Raw genomic sequence first — 18,044 nt, 5'->3', positions numbered from 1 at the left:
AAGTGATACACGTTTATTATACTACCTAATTCACGAGAAAATAAACCAGCACATTTGTAAGGTCCCTTCTGACAGTAAGTACACTGTCTTTTCTGCAGTAGTTAACTTTATGTAGTATGATAAAGTCATTGAGTTTGAATGACTCTAAATAACTCAATACCACCACCTAGTGTTTGTTTTTAAATTAATTTTATCATCACCAGTGTTGAGCTACTGCTAGTCAAAGAACAAAAAATAGAATTTGATGGCCCTTCACTGGAAACAGAAGAGACAATAAGTTTACATTTTCCACACATAGATATTAATTCACTTTTTTTTTTACGTGTTGCATTTGAAGACATTTGACCTCAATTTTCAGAGGATCTCTGCATCAAAATAGCTTATGAAGTCTCATCCATTCAGTTTGTTTTGGTGTGATGTGCCGACTGATGTTGTGCCTGTTGGCTCACTGTCAACATGCTGACACTAGATGACCTCCATTCAAGAGAACAGGTCACGATTTTTATAAAAATGGAACTGAGGTGCATCTTTTCTGAGAAGTTCTTTTCAAAACAAGACAAGGTCAAAGCCTGAACCAGAGGTGAGTGTTGGAGGTCAGAGCAGGGCTTCCTCTCTGTGCTGTTCAGGTGTTGTCTCAGACTGTTTTCACTCCGCTGACTGTGATTCGTTGATCAAACTGAGGTGGAGCAGTCAGGCCACAGTTAGAGAGGAAAAATCACATTGCTGTTTCCTCTCTTAAAATAAAACCTCAGAGCAACAGAGATTAGAGGGTTACGCATGAACAAACAGACACATTTCTTTCAACACAACACAGATTATTTGCAATTTAGATACCCGGTTGTGATAAGAGGATCTGCTTGCAGCTGTGTTATCAGGGATTGACTGCAAACCTATGATCTGACCTTTGGCCAGAAGCCGCGGTGTTACTGCTTTCTAGACTCAGCAGAGAACAACAGCAGAGTCGTTCAAACTGATTAAATCAGCCTTTCACTCACTCTCAATTTAATCCCAAAATGCTTTTATTATCACTACTATGCAATTAGTTTTTGTAACAGGACACATGTAATACGTTGTCAGGAATGTGTTTGTATGCAAACTAAGTATATGCATCCTTTTACTAGCAATAAAAGGTGTTTCAAGTTCAAAATTAATGTAAAAATCCCTGATTTAAAAGAAAAGGAAGTGACGTTCCTGCAGTGTACCACAGGTCATGACATACTTCCTGTTACTCTATCTGTAGGAGAGGATCTCTTTGCGATAATGAGACCACTGAAGAAGCGCAGCTCTGGACATGACCTGCACATATGAGAGCTTCATAACTGTTTGAGACGTCTATCTTCAGGGACAGTCAAGGAATCGTCAGATAAGGAGAACTGAGTTGATGTCTGCGTGCTGGAGTAGGATTTTATAACCTCAACCTGAAGACACAAAGGACCCGCAAAGACTTCAGTTCAGTTCAGTTCAGAAAACTTTATTTATCCCATACGGGCAATTCAGTTTACAGTGCTGACGTGATCTTATGTCTGTTTTCAGTACCACTCAGGACTCAGATTCTCCGACAGAAACTCCAAACTGGTGACCAATGAGGGGACGAGGACAGTTTGCACCAGCAGACAAACACTGACACTGTTTCAATGTGTCTGTGCCTCAGTGTGAATATTTTTTCAGTTCCGTGATGGCTAGTAAATGTACTCAAGTAGTGACACAGAACAGAGACATTATCATGTTTGCCATGTAAAATAAAGGCAGTGTAATTTTGGAGTTTCTACAGTGTGCCTTGGACTGTTTTTGAAGAAGACTTGCTTTCCATGATATTTTTAATCAAGATATTATTTCACCCAGGCAATGAACCTTTCAGAAGATGGGATGATAACAGAAAAAATACTTGAACTTCACTAGGAAACTTCCATTTTTATCAAACATACTTTCTATTCTTTATTATTTTGATGCATAATAAGTCATTTCACTTTGATACTTTGAATTTACTGATGACACAACAAAGACGAATTTTTTCTTTAGACATTGAATGCAGAACGGAGTATGTCATTTTATTCTGTTACTAAATTTTATGTAATATAGTAAAATTAGTGAATTAAAATTAATATAAATGCTTGTTTGCTGTTCTGTCCTCCATATGTACTTTGTAAAATACATGTGACAAACTAAATATTGTTGGCGGAACATTTCCTCCCCCTCACCGCGTATGTAATGTATGTGGAGAGGTTGTCAACACACTTTGCCAATAAAGTTACTTTTGGTTCAGATTACTTAACTTTACAGAGTTAAGGCACCTCAGTTTTTTATTGGATAAATGGACTGTTAATCTGATTACATAACTGAATTGTTTACATTTATTCAAGGATCTTACTGTATAATAATAATAATAATATTAATAATAATAATAACAACCACAACACTGCTTTAGAACCAAATTTCTCACCTTAAGAAAAAGTGAGGTGGTTTATTTACTGTCAAAATCCACAACAATGTAATAGTTTCGATTCGAGTTTTGAGTTTCGATTGAATCCAAATGAAGACAAGAGTGTGACTGTTAAGTAGTACGGAAGAGGATAAGGGCCACATGTGAATTTTTTTTTTAGTTCTGACTTTAAAGTCAGAATTCTGAGAAAAAAGTCAGAATTCTGAGATTAAAGTCAGAATTCTGACTTTTTTCTCAGAATAATTTTTTTTTGAGTTCTGACTTTAATCTCAGAATTCTGAGAAAAAAGTCAGAATTCTGACTTTTTTCTTAGAATTCTGACTTTAATCTCAGAATTCTGACTTTAAAGTTAGAACTAAAAAAAAAAATCACATGTGGCCCTAATCCTCTTCCGTAAAGTAGCCTATTGCTGCAGATTAATTAAGATTACCTTTGAAGGTCCGCCCCCGACACATCCACACACTCACAACCAACACCTTCATCTATTTCTAATATTTAAATTTTCCAGACTGAGGAAGCAACATTTGGAATTAGCTGTAACACAGTAATTCACAGGTTAAAGGATAAATTCACTCAAAATTGAACTAATTATCTTCAAAGCCGATGTCAGGGGAAGTTTCGTAGTCCCAAAATGCAGCATTCTCTAACAAACTGACGTAGACAGGGATTTGCTTTAAAACGTGAAAAAACAACTAAAAGAAAACGTTAAATGGCTCCATACAAGTCACCTGAAGTCTCATTCCTCATTCACCTAGATTTTGCCTAATGCAGCCTTTTAAAACAAGTCCCCATCTCATTCAAATATTGAGGAAAGATGCTGTTTAGCTGTGAAGCTCCAGAAATATTTTGTGGACCAAGAAACTTCACCTGACTTTTCATTGGCATGGGGGTGAGAAGACTGAATCTTCATTTTTGGGTGAATTCATCCTTTAATGGCGTTTGGACTTACCTAGCAGTGGAGTTTGTCAAAAAGACAGCTTAACATCCAATTATTATTTGTTTCACTCTATCTAAAGTGGTTCTTCTTGCATACATATCACATATTCGGTATTTCACACGCAGACTGAGACTCTTTGTGTCCCCTGAGATGCTGTAATCTGAGCCCCTGGGCTGGTTTCTCTCACAGACTGCCCATTTTCTCCAACCAAGACACACCGACAAAGCTCAGCCTGTTCATCCGGAGAAGAAACGAGGTGAAAGGTGTCGAACATGAGGACGTCTCTCTGCCATGTCTTGGTAAATATACATTAAGAATAATTCTTATGATTATGTTCTGTCAAAAATAAATTTCTTTGTTTGTTGACACGGTCAGGGCAGGCAGCAGCAGTGAGTGTCTCTTCTCCCTTGATCAACTGAATCAATCAGACAATCCCATCTCACTGATCAATCGGTCACATGGCCACGCGCAGACTCACCTCCTGCCCCGCTGTATTTAAACCTGAGCGCGTCCATCAGCAGCAGAAGTTCCTGTCGAATCTGTGCTGCTCAGGTTAATGATTGTTTGGTTATCTTGTACTTAGTACTTGAGCGTGGAGTTTGGAGTCTGCCCTCCCCTCTGATAAAACATAATAGGAGAAGCTTGGACTCTCTTTGCCTTTCTTTTTGGCCCTTTAGTGCCTCCTCAGCCGCTGACTCCTCTTTTTCTGTGTCCGTTTTTGACTCTTCTGGCTGCAGAGAGAGGACACACAATGTTAACCCTGGTTGTGTTATTGCTTTGCACGGCCTCCTGTGTCCCAGCTTCTGCCAAAGGTGAGTCGATGAGTTGTTGTGACATTTATTATTTCTCATGTGCAGGTATATTTTGTGGTAGTGGGATGTTTTTATCTTATGAAAGTTGAATGAATTTAATTGGAAGGAGAGGAAATTTGTTGACAAGACTTTATTTGTAACTCAAAATGAAGCTCTGCTGTGCTGTGGAAGCTTCTCATCGGAGGGAAAAGTTGGGGGATTGTTGATGATCAAACATTCTGGTTTTCAGTCTGGGGTCCAAGGATCAACAGGGGTCCGTCAGTGGGTTGTAGGCCGTCCCAGGCATATGGTTGAAAAGGATATTTCACATTTTATCGCTTTCTTTGGAAAATGGAACAACAAGACAAGAAAATAAGTTTGGCCATTTTAAGTAATTTACTTACTTTATTAATATTTCACTCATTTATTTACTGAGAGGTGATTCACAATCCGTTCACATTTGTGTTCTGTGGTCTAAATCGAATTATGTAACAGAGACCTTAAAGTCCTCAAATGAATGAATCCTGTCAGGAATCAATGGCCACAGTGTCAGTCTCCTATTCGCTGTCAGCGGAGTAGCTTCAGATAACGCTGCTTGATGACATCACTAATTGATAAGAGTAAAGTCAAAAAGGACAAAAACACAACATTTATTATTTCTGTTGGTGTTTTGCTTCTGATGTTTCCTCAGAATCTCGGCCAGTCAGTCAATTGTTGACCCACAATGTCTATTTGTTGAATTGAGCTCTTCGTTCCTCTGTGACCGACTGGTGATGAAATCAAATACTGACACGTCAGGCTGTCTTCCCTCATGGACCTAATGTCTTGCTGTCAAACGGAAAAGCTTCTCATTAATAGAGAGGAGGAGAGGAGGGATGAACACGCCTTTTTAAATGGCTGCTGGATGAATCACCTTAACGCTGTCTGACAGTATCTCCGTAAAGGAAACAAAAAATGAAAGAGGAGAAGGGCAGTTTTGAAGTTGGTCTTTTACTTTTATGACTTTTTGAAAGAGAAAATAAAACCAGACGCAGCAGATACAATGAGAATAAAAGAAGAAAAAGCTGAAATTAAAACAATCATAAGGAATAAGATCAGACACAACAATATGAAAAACAGTATAAATGAAGACAACATATATAAGGTGGAGGATGCCTCAGACTCAAGTGTCTTTGTCTATTTGTTACAAACACATTACATTTATATTGCTTATTATAATGATTTGAAGTTCTTCTTGTCTTCTCATAAATTACAGCGTGTTTGATTTTTTGTCAACAAAGGTTTAATGCGTCAGGGTTTATTCACCGTGTTCTGTATGTTTTATCATAAACAAAAGACCTGAATTACAGACATAGACCTTCAGCCATCAAGTTCTTCAGTTTGAGTTCAACGTTAAATGTTGAAGTGACATTATCACTAATAGCAAGGCATTTAAAAGTGTGGTTTGCCTTGAGAGGGTTCCTATGAGGTGTGTCTGTGGGCTTTTTCCACAATACATGTTTTCTTGTTTGCAAGACACAATATTTATCTCTTACAAAAAATCTCTGTAAAACCAGTTGATAAATGTTAGGAATGGGTGAAAAAATTAGATATCATGATAATTTTGACCAAATACCTCAATATCGGTATTGCAGCAATAATGTAGAGATCACTGTTGGGACTTTACGTTGGAATTTCTGATCAGTAATCATCAGTAATGTGGATTTAATAACTAAGTTGAGAGTATTAGAACAAATAGTACAGTCTGGTAAGTTCAGAGTGCGACCAGGAAAAGACAACACTAACGACATATCGATACACAACAACATCCAAAATCGAAGACACTATATGGCAATAAAAATATGATTAAGATGAATAGCCCAGTCCTAACTCGGTACTTGGAACAACACCACGTCAAAATGTGAATGAAGATGACAGAAATGTCACCGTGATGCATTACTGTGTCAAGTTGCAGGTTTTAACTTGATATTTATAAGAGAATGAATGAGTTGTTTTAGTCTATGACTCTGAATGAAAATCCTTGGCAGTAATGTAAAGCACCCTTCTTCACTTGGTGGCTCACCAGCTGTGTTTCCTGTGTTTCTTCAGGTGGTGCTGCTGGACCCCGGCTAAACAACAACCAGCTGTACAAATTCAGCTACACCACCGAGGTGCTGGTGGACAAGGCCCGGGGGTCAAAAGAGGGCAGCGCTGGCTACAAGATCTCCAGCGATGTGGACGTCAACCTCGTCTGGAGAGACCCCAGCAGCAAGGATGACCAACTGATTCAACTGGCGGTACGTCGATCCAATCATAGTATCAAGTACATTAACAAAAAGACAGTGAGAATAATCCATATGATATATCTGACTACACACACTTTTGCTTGGATTGGTAGTAAAGCTTGCATGCCAACTCTTTTTAACAGTAAGCGTTGGTGTGTTTGCTCACATGAATTAATCTCTTAACAGATCTCAAACGTGAGGATCGACCCTGCGACCCATCGATCAGAGAAGAAGAACATCCTCCATGGATCCACAGCTGAAAGTGTGTTGGGCAAGACCAAAATGGCAGCTCTGACGAAACCTTTCATGGTGCACCTGAGAAATGGAAAGGTGAGAGTATTAGTACTTAACTCAACTTACCTGCTAATGTAGGCACTTATCATGGACTTTTCTGTACGTGGATCCTTAGTTTTTAACAGTATGCAATTGTCCTCATCAGCGCTGCAGGGGTTATTCGATTAGCTCATGGATTAATTGTTTCAGTCATTTTTCCAATATGTTCTGGTGTCAGCCTCTAAAATGTAAGGAGTTTCCTGCTTTTCTTTGTCATTGATGATAGTAGATCTTTGGGTCTTTGGCAACAGAAACTATTTGATGACATCACTTTGAGTAGTTTTTCAATTTTTAAAAAAAGACTTTATAGATTAAATGATTCATCGATTTATTCCAAAAAGAATCCGCTTTGTTACAGAGTAGAATTATCAGTGACCGTTTTCTCTGTACAACCTCACAGTATCAGGAATTTAGATCTTAACTGACATACTGTCTAATTAAAAACACCTTTTGTCATAATCATTTTTGGTAAACATGAACATATTCTATATTCACTACATGTAATGAATAACAGTGGCAATTCCTTAATATTACATGATTTGTTGTTTTCATCCAATTTATAATCGTCAACATGCAAGAGATTCTTATAAATAATGATATGAAGTCAGTAGTTTGCTTTTAGCACTTCCGCTGTTGAGAATTGGTGAGCTTTACCTCCATTGTGCTGGAGTGATGATGCTGGCAGGGGAATTACCAGCCAGATGTGTGTGCATGTGTAGGTGTGTGTGCAAAGGTCAGCACGTTCAGAAGGTCAATAAATTAATGGTGGATAAAGTTCATCATAGTGGCTGTGAGATGAGTTATTGCATCATTATCACATCATTATCACTGTATGCTAAATAATAATGTGTGTAGATTCTTAGATATCTCATTTAAAGACACAGCGAGACTAAAAGCAAGCATCACTTTGCACAATATTTCATGTTTTTGATGTCCAGTTGATCCACATATAGAGTAAAGGCTTGGGTATCACTTTATACAGGGTTTATAAGACGTGACTTAGGGTTTCATTCATTGGTTCATGAATCGTTTACCAATGCTACATAGATCATTATTTTATGACCATTTAACAATTGAAAAGGGCCCTAAAATACACGTATCAACAAGCTATTAATCATCAATTCCTAGATTTTAACATTTATAATTGTGTTAATATTAAATAAAAAAGTGAAAAAGCCAAAGGAATTTTCTACAACCTGGCAATCAAAAGATCTGTTCTTGTTATTAACTTGAAACTGATCCATAAATGCCTTATTACCATTAATGAGACAATTGGTTACAACGTGAAAACCCTTAATTAGGAAGTACTTAACCTCCTCACCACCTTGGTGACCTGGGAGGGAACGGGCCACACAAGAAGATAAGCAATAAAAAAGAAAAGATCAGAGTGAAGAGGTATCAAATTTTACAGACGTACAGATATAAGGAGGCAGTAAAAAACAGGGGAGAGCAATGACCGGTGGCGGCCCAGGGTGTGACGACATGTTTGCCGTTCACACAGGTTTCACATACCGCCAGGACTGCACTGAGATGTTAAGATGCTTCAACAACATTGTTAATATAACGTGTCAGAAAAGTATCTGAAGTGAAGAACAATTGTAGCTGATTTCTAGATGAACAGCGGTTCAGTGTGGAGTAAAGGTTGAAATAATGACCTGGAAGACACTGTGAAACCGGATAGCTTATTTATACCGATGGCTGGCTGCGGCAGGAAAAACTACACATAGGAGGAGTGGATGGTCTATTTATGGTGGTCCTGGCTGATGTTGTGACTGAGCTCCACAAATAAATAACATACTGTATAGGAGACAGTGTCGGATGATGTAATCGGCTGCTTTCTCCACTCATGAGCAGGACGCAGAGAACTCCATTGAGCCTCGTTGGAAAACTCTGCGGTGTGATATGATATTTCCCGAGATGAGCTAAGCTTATTCGACTGATTGTTTTAATATGACGGCAGTAAACATAAGACTGACTCATCTTTCATGCTGGTCATCGCTGTGCACCGATATATGTATTCGGGATATAATTAGAGGAAATAAACTGCATGCCAGGTTGAGGTGTTCTTTTTAAACATTTAGAGTGCTAACACCAAGGTATCCTGGCCCCGTTTTTGATGTGCACTTCAAAGAATATCTTTTATTTCTGCATGTAATGTAAATAGTCTCTGATGTCATCACCATGCACACATGGAAAACTGACACCCTGAAACTCTTTGACCTGCATACGCGTTGGTCGTTTGGCTCATCAGCTGCTTTATCCGCCTTGGTATCCTTTGTTCACAAGCATTGTTTAACATGTTGCTTTATTGTTCCGTATCTGTAGGCAAAAGCATTTTACTCCTTCTGGGCCGAACCTGCAACCATCAAGAACATTAAAAGAGGGCTGGCCAGCTTGCTGCAAGTACAGCTCAGGACTGGGAAGGTTGTAGAGGTAAATGGCGCGAAAGAAACTCCCATTCCATTTATTCATGTTTGTAGTATTTTGTGATATGCTACTAATGTGACAAACTTAATGTGTGGGAACAGAATGACGTGTCTGGAAGATGCACGGTCGAGTACAAAGCAGCCCAAGGTCAAGTGACAAGAACCAAGAACCTGGAGACATGTAAGACTGCAGAGAGCGGATTCACCACACACAGTCAGGTATGTCAGCATCCAGACCAGCTCACCGTGCTGAAATATGAATGTTACTGAATCACTATAGAATTATGCTTCATTGTGTCCTCCTTCAGGTCTTGGGCGTGAGCAAGAAGTCCAGTTCTGTTACAGTGTTCACTCTTGAAGATGGTTTCATCCGCTCGGCCGTGGCTGAAGAGACACACTCACTGGCCGTCAACGCCCGCAGATCTGCCGCAGCTAAAGTCGTGTCCAGGTACAGTGAATGCCTGTGCAACTAGTGAATGCGTGCTGCCATTTCTTTTATGGGCACACTTTAATTTCAGGAATTTCTTCACAGGCAAACCCTCACATTGGTTGGGACAGAGGCCGGACCACTGGAGGCTGCTGGGAAAGATGTGACTGGGGTTGTCAAGTCCATCGATGCCAAATTTGCTGCCGTTGGTATTATGGCGGAGAAGGTCAAATCCCAGTGCAAAGGATGTCCATCAGTGAGTACCCGTTCACTTTTATTATGTTTTCTACAATTACATCATGTACAGACATGGCTGTGGTCTCCAGAGGATAATCCCCTGACCTTTCCTCTGGCACCATGAAGTTGAATTTTGTAGTTTTAAGTGAAAAATATCTCAATTATCAGATGGACTGCCTTAACATTTAGTGCAGGATGGATCCTAAAGACTCTGAGTTTCCTTTAGTACCATCATCAGATAAAATTTTCAGTTCGTACAATGCAAAAAGTAATTCATGTCTATTCTGGGCTGAGACCCAACCTAAATCCACGTTTCGTGGAAATCTGTTCAGTTGTTTCTGTGTAATCCATCTGACAAACACACCAATCAACCAATGAACGTACAGTCTATGGATGAAAACGTATCTCTCCTTGGTGCAGTCTTTGATTGTATTAATTTCCTGGTGGGGAAAATCTGCTAAATAAATTCAAAACTGACTAAATTACATATCCATGAACTTGTACAAGTTCTTATTTCTATGAAACAGGTTAGGAAAACACATGCAATCCAGCATTTCTTATACAGCTTCATAAAGATCTCTATACTTATTGGATCAGTACAGCTCACATTTCTGAGTAAGAAGGTCTGGGGTTGAGTCATTTTTACAAAACTGATCCAAATAACACTGTATTAGTTAACAGATACGGTATATTTTTGTACAGTAATTACGAACTGAAGACGATCTGTCTCCTAATCCCCTCTCCCCTGTGTTTCGCTTGTAGCTTTTCGAACATTGGCAGTCTCAACAGAAGCAGCTGGAGCCAGCGAGCCTGTCCAAAGCCACGGCTCCTCGCAGCTTCCTGGCCCTCATCCAGAGCATTAGGAAGGCGTCCAAGGACGAGATCCTCAAAGTGCTGAAGAGTGCCAGCAAGACAACTCTGTAAGCAGGCTCCTCCTTCTTCCCTACATCTTAATTTACCTACTGGCTCCATCACTCTGCTGGTTCTTTGAATTACTCTTAACTTTTAAGGTTGTGACTGTCAGGATCAAATAACATTAACTCACCATCGTGGTATTATTTTACTTTCCGCTGGTTTCAGACCTCAGGTGGTGGATGCCGTGACCTCCTCCCAGACCGAAGCATCTCTGGACGCTATGCTTGAATTCCTTAACTTCACAGATGCCAAAGGTTTGGTTCTGCAGGAAAGGTTTCTCTATGCATGTGGCTTCTCTTCACATCCCAATGAGAGGATGCTCCAGGCTCTGCTGGTAAGAATATAACAGAACCGGAAACTTTTGGGCCGAACTCACACATTTCACATCAGCACTCTCTTCATAAATGACGTTATATGTAATATATTGCTTTCTGCCCACGAAAAAATGTTGTGTTTCAAATAATGTGTCTTAATTGTTGAATGTTTTGGGTGGATTATAATGAGTATATGTTTCCCTTTCAGGATATTTCAAAGGGAAAGTTCGGCAGCACTGACATTAAGGAGTCTGTGGTGATCATTATGGGAGCCCTGATCCACAAGCTGTGTCAGAAAGGAGGTTGTGACTTACCGGTAAGTGTCAAAGAAGATGATTAATGTAGAGTTACACAAAAAAGTAGTGGCTGTTATAATGCAAAACATGTCAGAAAACATACAATACTCTGGAAATTGAGCTGAACTTGAGCTGACTGATGATCTTCTGCTGTATATTTTACCTCCCAGGCGGTGGTGCAGGCTAAGAAGCTGATTCTAGCCGGTCCAGACAGCACAGAGGTAGAGTCCGAGGTCCAGATGTACCTTCTGGCTCTGAAGAACTCGATGCTTCCCGAGGCCATTCCCATCTTCACCAAATTCGCGGAGTCAGAGGTGGGAGCTTACAACACCATCGCCCTCACAGCTCTGCAGAGATACAACGTCAATCTCATGACCAATGAGGTAAGCCACAATTCACATAAAATTAATTTGAACTGAACTCTGTGGAGCTGATTAAAAGAATCTGAAACCAAACATTTATGTCATTTGTAGGTTAAGCAGACAGTGAACAGGGTTTACCACCAGAATCGACGGATCTATGAGAAAAACGTGAGAGCTGCCGCCGCTGACGTCATCCTCAGTAGCAACCCATCATACATAGAGGTCAAAAATCTGCTGCTGTCTATTGGAAACCTGCCTCATGAGATGAACAAGTACATGCTGTCCAAGATCCAGGACATCGTCCGCTTCCAGCTGCCTGCCAGGTTTGTCATGGACCAACAGAAATGGCTTCTAAACTTCTTAGTCGAACACTCACAACAAGGAGTATTTTTTGTGACAGAACATAAATACTCATATGCAGCCGTTTATTGAATAATGTTTGCTTTTCATTTTTCAGCAAAGTTATACAAAAAGCTATGAAGGACATGAATTCGGCCAACTACAACCGTTTCTCCAAAGTTGGGTCATCGTCTGCATACTCAGGATTCATGGCGCGTGAGTAATCAATTTTGAGTTTCATTTTTATTTGGCTTTTTAGCAATAAGGTAGATAACATCACAACAGTTACATGCATGTTATGTGTCGACTGAGTGCTTTAAAATCCCCATTCCTGCAGAATCTGCCGATGTGACCTCCACATACAGTTTGGACATCCTGTATTCAGGCTCTGGGATCTTGAGGAGAAGCAACATGAACATTTACGGTGCTAGTAAAGGAGCGATGCTACATGGACTACAGGTCAGGAAACCAACACCAAGAAAGACATTTTTGTAACATATATATAAAACAAGCTTTGCAAGACTGTTGCAGGAAAAAGAATTTAGATGTTTTTATATGTTTTACTTTCTTTATTTTTAACATAAAGCACTTTGAATCATTACTCATTTGAATGTACTTATCTTCCAGGTTGCGATTGAAGCCCAGGGTCTGGAGTCATTGATTGCTGCCACGCCCGATGAGGGAGAGGAAGACCTGGAGTCGTTCGCTGGGATGTCGGCTTTGCTCTTTGACATCCAGCTGCGGCCCGTCACCTTCTTCAAGGGTTACAGTGACCTCATGTCCAAAATGTTCTCCATGACAGGGGAGCCCATGAATGTGGTGAAGGGTCTGATCCTGCTGACTGATCATTCTGAGGTACTTAAGTTATTACTGTAGTGTTTACAATGTCACTGTCACATTCACAGCCCACCTTGAAAGCAACATTATGTAGAAATTGGCTTTTTGTGCGATTTGGCGCCCCCCCCCCCCCCCCCCCCCCCCCCCCCCACAGTTTCTGGGTGCAACACCAATGTTGTAAATGCAAAATCCCAGGTCCTTTACACATTTTCAGATGTAACGTAGGTGCTGACTACAATCAAAACTCATCATATCATAAAAATGTTATGTGTTGAAACAAGCGATGGGGGGCAAAGTGGCTGAGAAAGAGACTCCATTCATCCTATTACAAGTCACGGTACCAACAAAATGATTTTGGAGCTGTTATTTCGATTTGTTTATTCTTAAATTACAGGCTGACAACAGCTGCACGGATACAAGAATTGTTAAATCATTGATCATTAGTGAAAACAGCTTGAAAAGAGCTACTGTGCATAAACTAGAGCTGCAAACCAGAAGAAGTGTGATGTGCTGCTACACTGTATTCCCACAAAAGGATTTGTTTACTTGGTCAGATGCATACAGTTTGTGAGCACAGCCACAGATAGCGAGTGACTCAAGTTTACAACGTCAGTCGTTAAGCTTAGTGAGTGTGAAAAGGGTCTAAATGTGAACAGCTGACACAAGGATTTAGCATTTATCATGCCTTATACGGTTGCTATGTTGAAAGTTTAGGAAACGTTTGCTTCATGATAAAATAATTGTTAATTGTTTTTTTTGTCTTCTTTCCTGCTCCTCTCCGGTCCTCCAGGTGATTACACTGCAGTCTGGTCTGAAGGCAAGTGCAGAGTTCCAGGGAGGGTTAGCCATCGACATCTCTGGAGGCATGGAGATCAGTCTATGGTACAGGGAGTCCAAGACCAGCGTCAACAACAGGTACAGCCCAGAGACAATACACTAACTGATATGAGGGCAACAGCAGAGCTTTTTTACATAAGTTAAGTGTCATGTATATAGGTCACAGCCTCACGTACAACCAAGGAGTGATACATTATCTCACTGTTTGTAAAGAACTGTATGTGCTGTATGACGTAAAACACTCGCAGGGCAAAGGCCATTGTGAAAGGCAGAGAATTCTTAGAAAACAACCTTTGTGACACAAAGGAAAGTCGTTCCAGACGTCCGAGCCATGTCAACGCACTGCAAATAGATCTCTGTTGATGTTAGATTCATGTGAACTTTAGATGGTCTATAAGTGTTGCCTGAATCATTTGTTCCACCGCTGCGCTGGACATGCTCCAGCATTGTGCCTCACGCACGTCTCATTTTCAGGTTTGTGTGGCCATGATGTCAGGTCTGTCTGGTTCTCTATTTTAAAACATTACAGTCGACGCGCAACAGTAGCTGCTGAAAATGGAGCATATCATCATGCTCGTATTGGTTACCCTGTGGCATCTGGTGATGAAACAGGATTTAAAGTCCAATGCCACAGATTTGTAACATTTAGGTACAGTGGGTTCTGTAGACAGGACTGCATATGAACCTTGGTACTTTTTAAAGTGGAAATGGACAACGTATTTGCTTTAGCTTATTATTCTGTAGTAAACAATGATTCTACAGTGTAATGGAGACTGGTTTCCTAGCATTTACTATGCTATTCGGCCTGAAGGTTGCATAACGGCACAAAATAAATGCGTCTGCCATTACGCAACCATAACAGGAAGAAGCATCATTTTATAGGTTCACCAGGTATAGGGGATAGTGACCAGCAACCCTATAAGAAGGCGAAGATGGACAGTGATAGAAAGCAAGGTATAACAGTGAACTGACGGACATTCACTCAATGGACAGCACTGGTGCTGTGTCAAAATCTGTTCTCCAGCTGATATGTGTTTCCCCTTACCACTGGGACTTGAGACAGTTCAAAACCAGGACTCTTTCTACTAGATCATAAAGTAACAAAATGTGCTGTTTTGTAAACAACCAGGTGTTTTACTCTGTCTTTTCATGGTGATGAGATCAGGGTTTCAAGGTGATTCTTAGGGTTGATTTTTTGCCTTGTGCAGTAGCAAGGCTGCCAGCGGTAGCCATGTTGCTAACGCAGGGAAACGCTAGGAAGGAGGAAAGTTGAAAAGGTGTCTTTTTCCATAAACAAGCAGTACCAACCACATTTTGTCCGTGACAGTAAAGTCAAGACACAAAAGTCAAGTCTTCCTTCCTTTTTTTCACGACTGTGAAGGGTCACATCTTGAATTCGGTCTTCAGGATGATTTTGACCCATGTGTGGAGGGGAATGGCAGAGGCAGGTGAATGGATCAGCATAGTTGTACATCGTCCACTCTGATAATAGACTGGCAGGCTATCTATAGAAGCAGAACAAACCACACTGGCATCTTTGCCAAGGCATGTCTCCGCGGGCAAAGTTACAGAGGTTGGGTGTTCAACTAGTTGGCACACACTGTGATTTCAAACATAAGGGGAAGCTGTTACACGGTAGTTAAACTGTACTTGTTGGTGTGTGAGCTTTACTGTGTGTTTGAGCCCCTGATGCATCACAAACTGTGTGATACAATTACACCAAACTTCTCACATAGTGGTTGTGACAAGGCTAAAGAGCATAATTGTTTCCTCACTGGCTGGAAACTGTCTGTTATAGTCATATTCTTAACCCGATTTATTTTATCTTTTGCTAAGGGGCTGTGTTGTATGATACTGCTGTTAGGTATCACTATGTACAAAAGTATGCCTTCCTTTTCCATTTTTTTTTACCCCTTCACCCCACTTGAAGGAAGCAAATGTGAATTTACAAACCCATCTATATAATATGCAGAACACATCTTAAAAGTGAAAAAAATCACAAAAATATTCAAGTGTTTTTGGGACATTTCGTGTGTAATAAGTTCACATGACTTACAGGTGATTTTCACACGTGACATGTAAGAAATTACATGTTTAATCAACAAGTTTAACAAGTAATATTGTATGATTAACTTCATTTCACAGCTGCTATATTGACATGTAATTAAATGCAAAATGTTTTGGGGCCATTTACCATGTAAAATATTGGTGTTTTCAAATTAAATAGTGAAATGATATGAGCTATAAGACATCACATGTAGAGAAAACAAGGTCATAATGATGTGTAGCTCAATTGAAATGAAATTCAAATAAAAATGTTATTTTGGACATGAAATGAACTGATGTAATATTGCACATGTGAAATTTAAGTAATCACATGTAAAAACAAGACATTTCACACATAATATGATAACAATAGTAATAATAATGGCATTTTCATATGGACTTTATCTACATATAATATTCCACATGGGAAAACATATATTTTTATATACTCTTCTATGTATTTTGGGCACATTTTCAATTTTCCCTTGCTTACTTGTCTTCAGGGGAGCGTTTGTGGTCACTGGTAATGTTACAGTGGACATGGACTTCATGAGAGCGGGTGTGGAGGTCAGCTTTGAAACAGAGGCATCGCTGGACTTCATCACCACTGTCCAGTTTTCCGAATATCCCTTCCTGGTGTGCATGCAGATGGACAAAGCTACCTTTCCATTCAGGTATTGTGAGATTCTTCCTCGAAAAAGAAAACATTTCAACGCTATTCTGTGTTTTATTGTTAAATCAGCGTATACCAAACCTAATCCCTTGATTGTCCGCTTTCAGTGAGCACCTGACCAAGTATGAGAGCTTGTCATCGGGGAAGAGCATTGTGTCACGCAAGAGCAAGAAGCAGCTCGTCCCCGGCTCTGAGTTCCCTCTTCACCAGGAGAACTCAAACATGTGCAAGAAGGTTTTTGACTCCAACTGGTAGAAGAGACATCATAATCCATCCAGGAACGAGTCGTCATTTCTTATTGTCACTCAAAGAGGGTTTTATTGCATTCAGGGACAGCTATCACACCTCAGCCTCACGTCAGTGAAAGACTGTGAGAGAAAAGTGGTGAATTTTTTTTGTTTGTTTTTTTTTAACAACACATGCAGTGTTTACATTCCTGTGAGTATTTAAGTCAGTTTAATTTGACATTTTGTTTTTGAAATCAGGAATTCTTCAATTGTCTTTTTACGGATTTCCTTGAAGATTTATTTATGATGGGCACGCGCAGGATGTATGTTTTATTTGATAGGTGATACTCCGCTGAGAAAATACCACTGCAATTTTCCCAACACAGTCATAGTAAAAATGTACATGTAAATATCAGCACTGGAGACAGTGGACTAACTTCCCCCTTTAATAGAAACGCTCCTTTCTCTCAACATTCCTGTTTTTTAATTAAATGTGTTTACTAAGGAGCAGCAGTTTATTGTTTTATGTCATTGTTCCCACACTTGAATTAACTTATTAAGCCAAGTAATATCAATTAATTCATATTAATTGTTGGTGATGTTTAATATTCCTTACAGAAACTATGAGTGTTCATTGTGTTAACTTTGTTTTTGCAAGATTTAAGGTGGAAATTGAATCAACCAAAATGAATCCATCAATACTTGAATATATTTTTTGTACGTGGGTGTAATTGCTCTGTTTGTCCGAAAACGTTTTGGTAGTTTCAAGATTTTTGAGCTACTTGAAACTTGTGTTTCCATGTTTAGGGAGCAGATTGTTAGATCTGTAATTGGCTGACAATAAATGTGCACTGGAAACACTTTTGACTCGGTTTATGGATTTAGATTAAACAAAAAGTTGTGCATATACATTTTTACTATGTTTACAACAGAACTGGATTGAACCGCTGGGGGTAGAATTACACTGTGGGACCTTAAAGGGCCACTTCACTAATTTTACATGTCAGTTAATGTCTTAGAAACATATCACCTTAGCTTAGCTTAAAGACTACACATTTACCTTTCAGATGGATCATAGTGTACTTTGATAAACTCAAAAGTCAGATGATCTCATTCTCTGCTACTTTGATACTGACCAAACTTTACCCTGCATATGACCCCTCCAAATGTATGAAAGTGAAACACACATTTTTAGGAATGCTCATCATGCTCATCACAAACACACATGGCATTTTCATAATATTTTGCTTGTGAATAACTGGTACTCCCATTCTAGGATACTGTCCTGTCGTGTGTCCACAGTGTGTCTTTTAGTTTGGGGATGTTTGATTAAACATAAATGT

At 39.6% G+C, this 18,044-nt stretch overlaps 1 protein-coding gene across 2 annotated transcripts; it reads left to right on the top strand.

Annotated features, from left to right (window-relative positions):
- The first annotated feature begins 3,582 nt into the window (after positions 1-3,582).
- On the top strand, positions 3,583-17,561 carry mttp (microsomal triglyceride transfer protein). Of its 2 annotated transcripts, XM_030435639.1 has the most exons (20): positions 3,583-3,676; positions 3,753-3,929; positions 4,115-4,189; positions 6,257-6,444; positions 6,619-6,762; positions 9,091-9,198; positions 9,294-9,410; positions 9,500-9,639; positions 9,724-9,874; positions 10,618-10,775; positions 10,936-11,104; positions 11,293-11,400; positions 11,551-11,763; positions 11,854-12,065; positions 12,200-12,297; positions 12,419-12,540; positions 12,709-12,936; positions 13,709-13,833; positions 16,305-16,475; positions 16,582-17,561. In XM_030435639.1, the coding sequence occupies exons 2-20, from the start codon at positions 3,836-3,838 to the stop codon at positions 16,727-16,729; spliced, it is 2,769 nt and encodes a 922-aa protein (XP_030291499.1). In that variant the 5' UTR covers positions 3,583-3,676; positions 3,753-3,835; the 3' UTR covers positions 16,730-17,561. The 2 variants fall into 2 exon arrangements, with proteins under 2 accessions (XP_030291499.1, XP_030291509.1); XM_030435649.1 differs by lacking the exon at positions 3,753-3,929 and having other exon boundaries at positions 3,654-3,676.
- Positions 17,562-18,044: the final 483 nt, after the last annotated feature.

Source organism: Sparus aurata, chromosome 1 (genome assembly GCF_900880675.1).
Source record: "Sparus aurata chromosome 1, fSpaAur1.1, whole genome shotgun sequence".
NCBI lineage: Eukaryota > Metazoa > Chordata > Actinopteri > Spariformes > Sparidae > Sparus > Sparus aurata.
The sequence above is the reverse complement of the archived record's forward strand: the minus strand, read 5'-3'. Positions and strand labels throughout refer to the sequence as shown.

Excerpts from the sequence above, each read along its gene's own strand:
- mttp (XM_030435639.1), top strand. The coding sequence starts at position 3,836 with ATGGCCACGCGCAGACTCACCTCCTGCCCCGCTGTATTTAAACCTGAG. Across the intron at positions 6,763-9,090 it reads TGCACCTGAGAAATGGAAAG|GCAAAAGCATTTTACTCCTT; the intron begins GTGAGAGTATTA and ends CCGTATCTGTAG. Across the intron at positions 10,776-10,935 it reads AGTGCCAGCAAGACAACTCT|ACCTCAGGTGGTGGATGCCG; the intron begins GTAAGCAGGCTC and ends CGCTGGTTTCAG.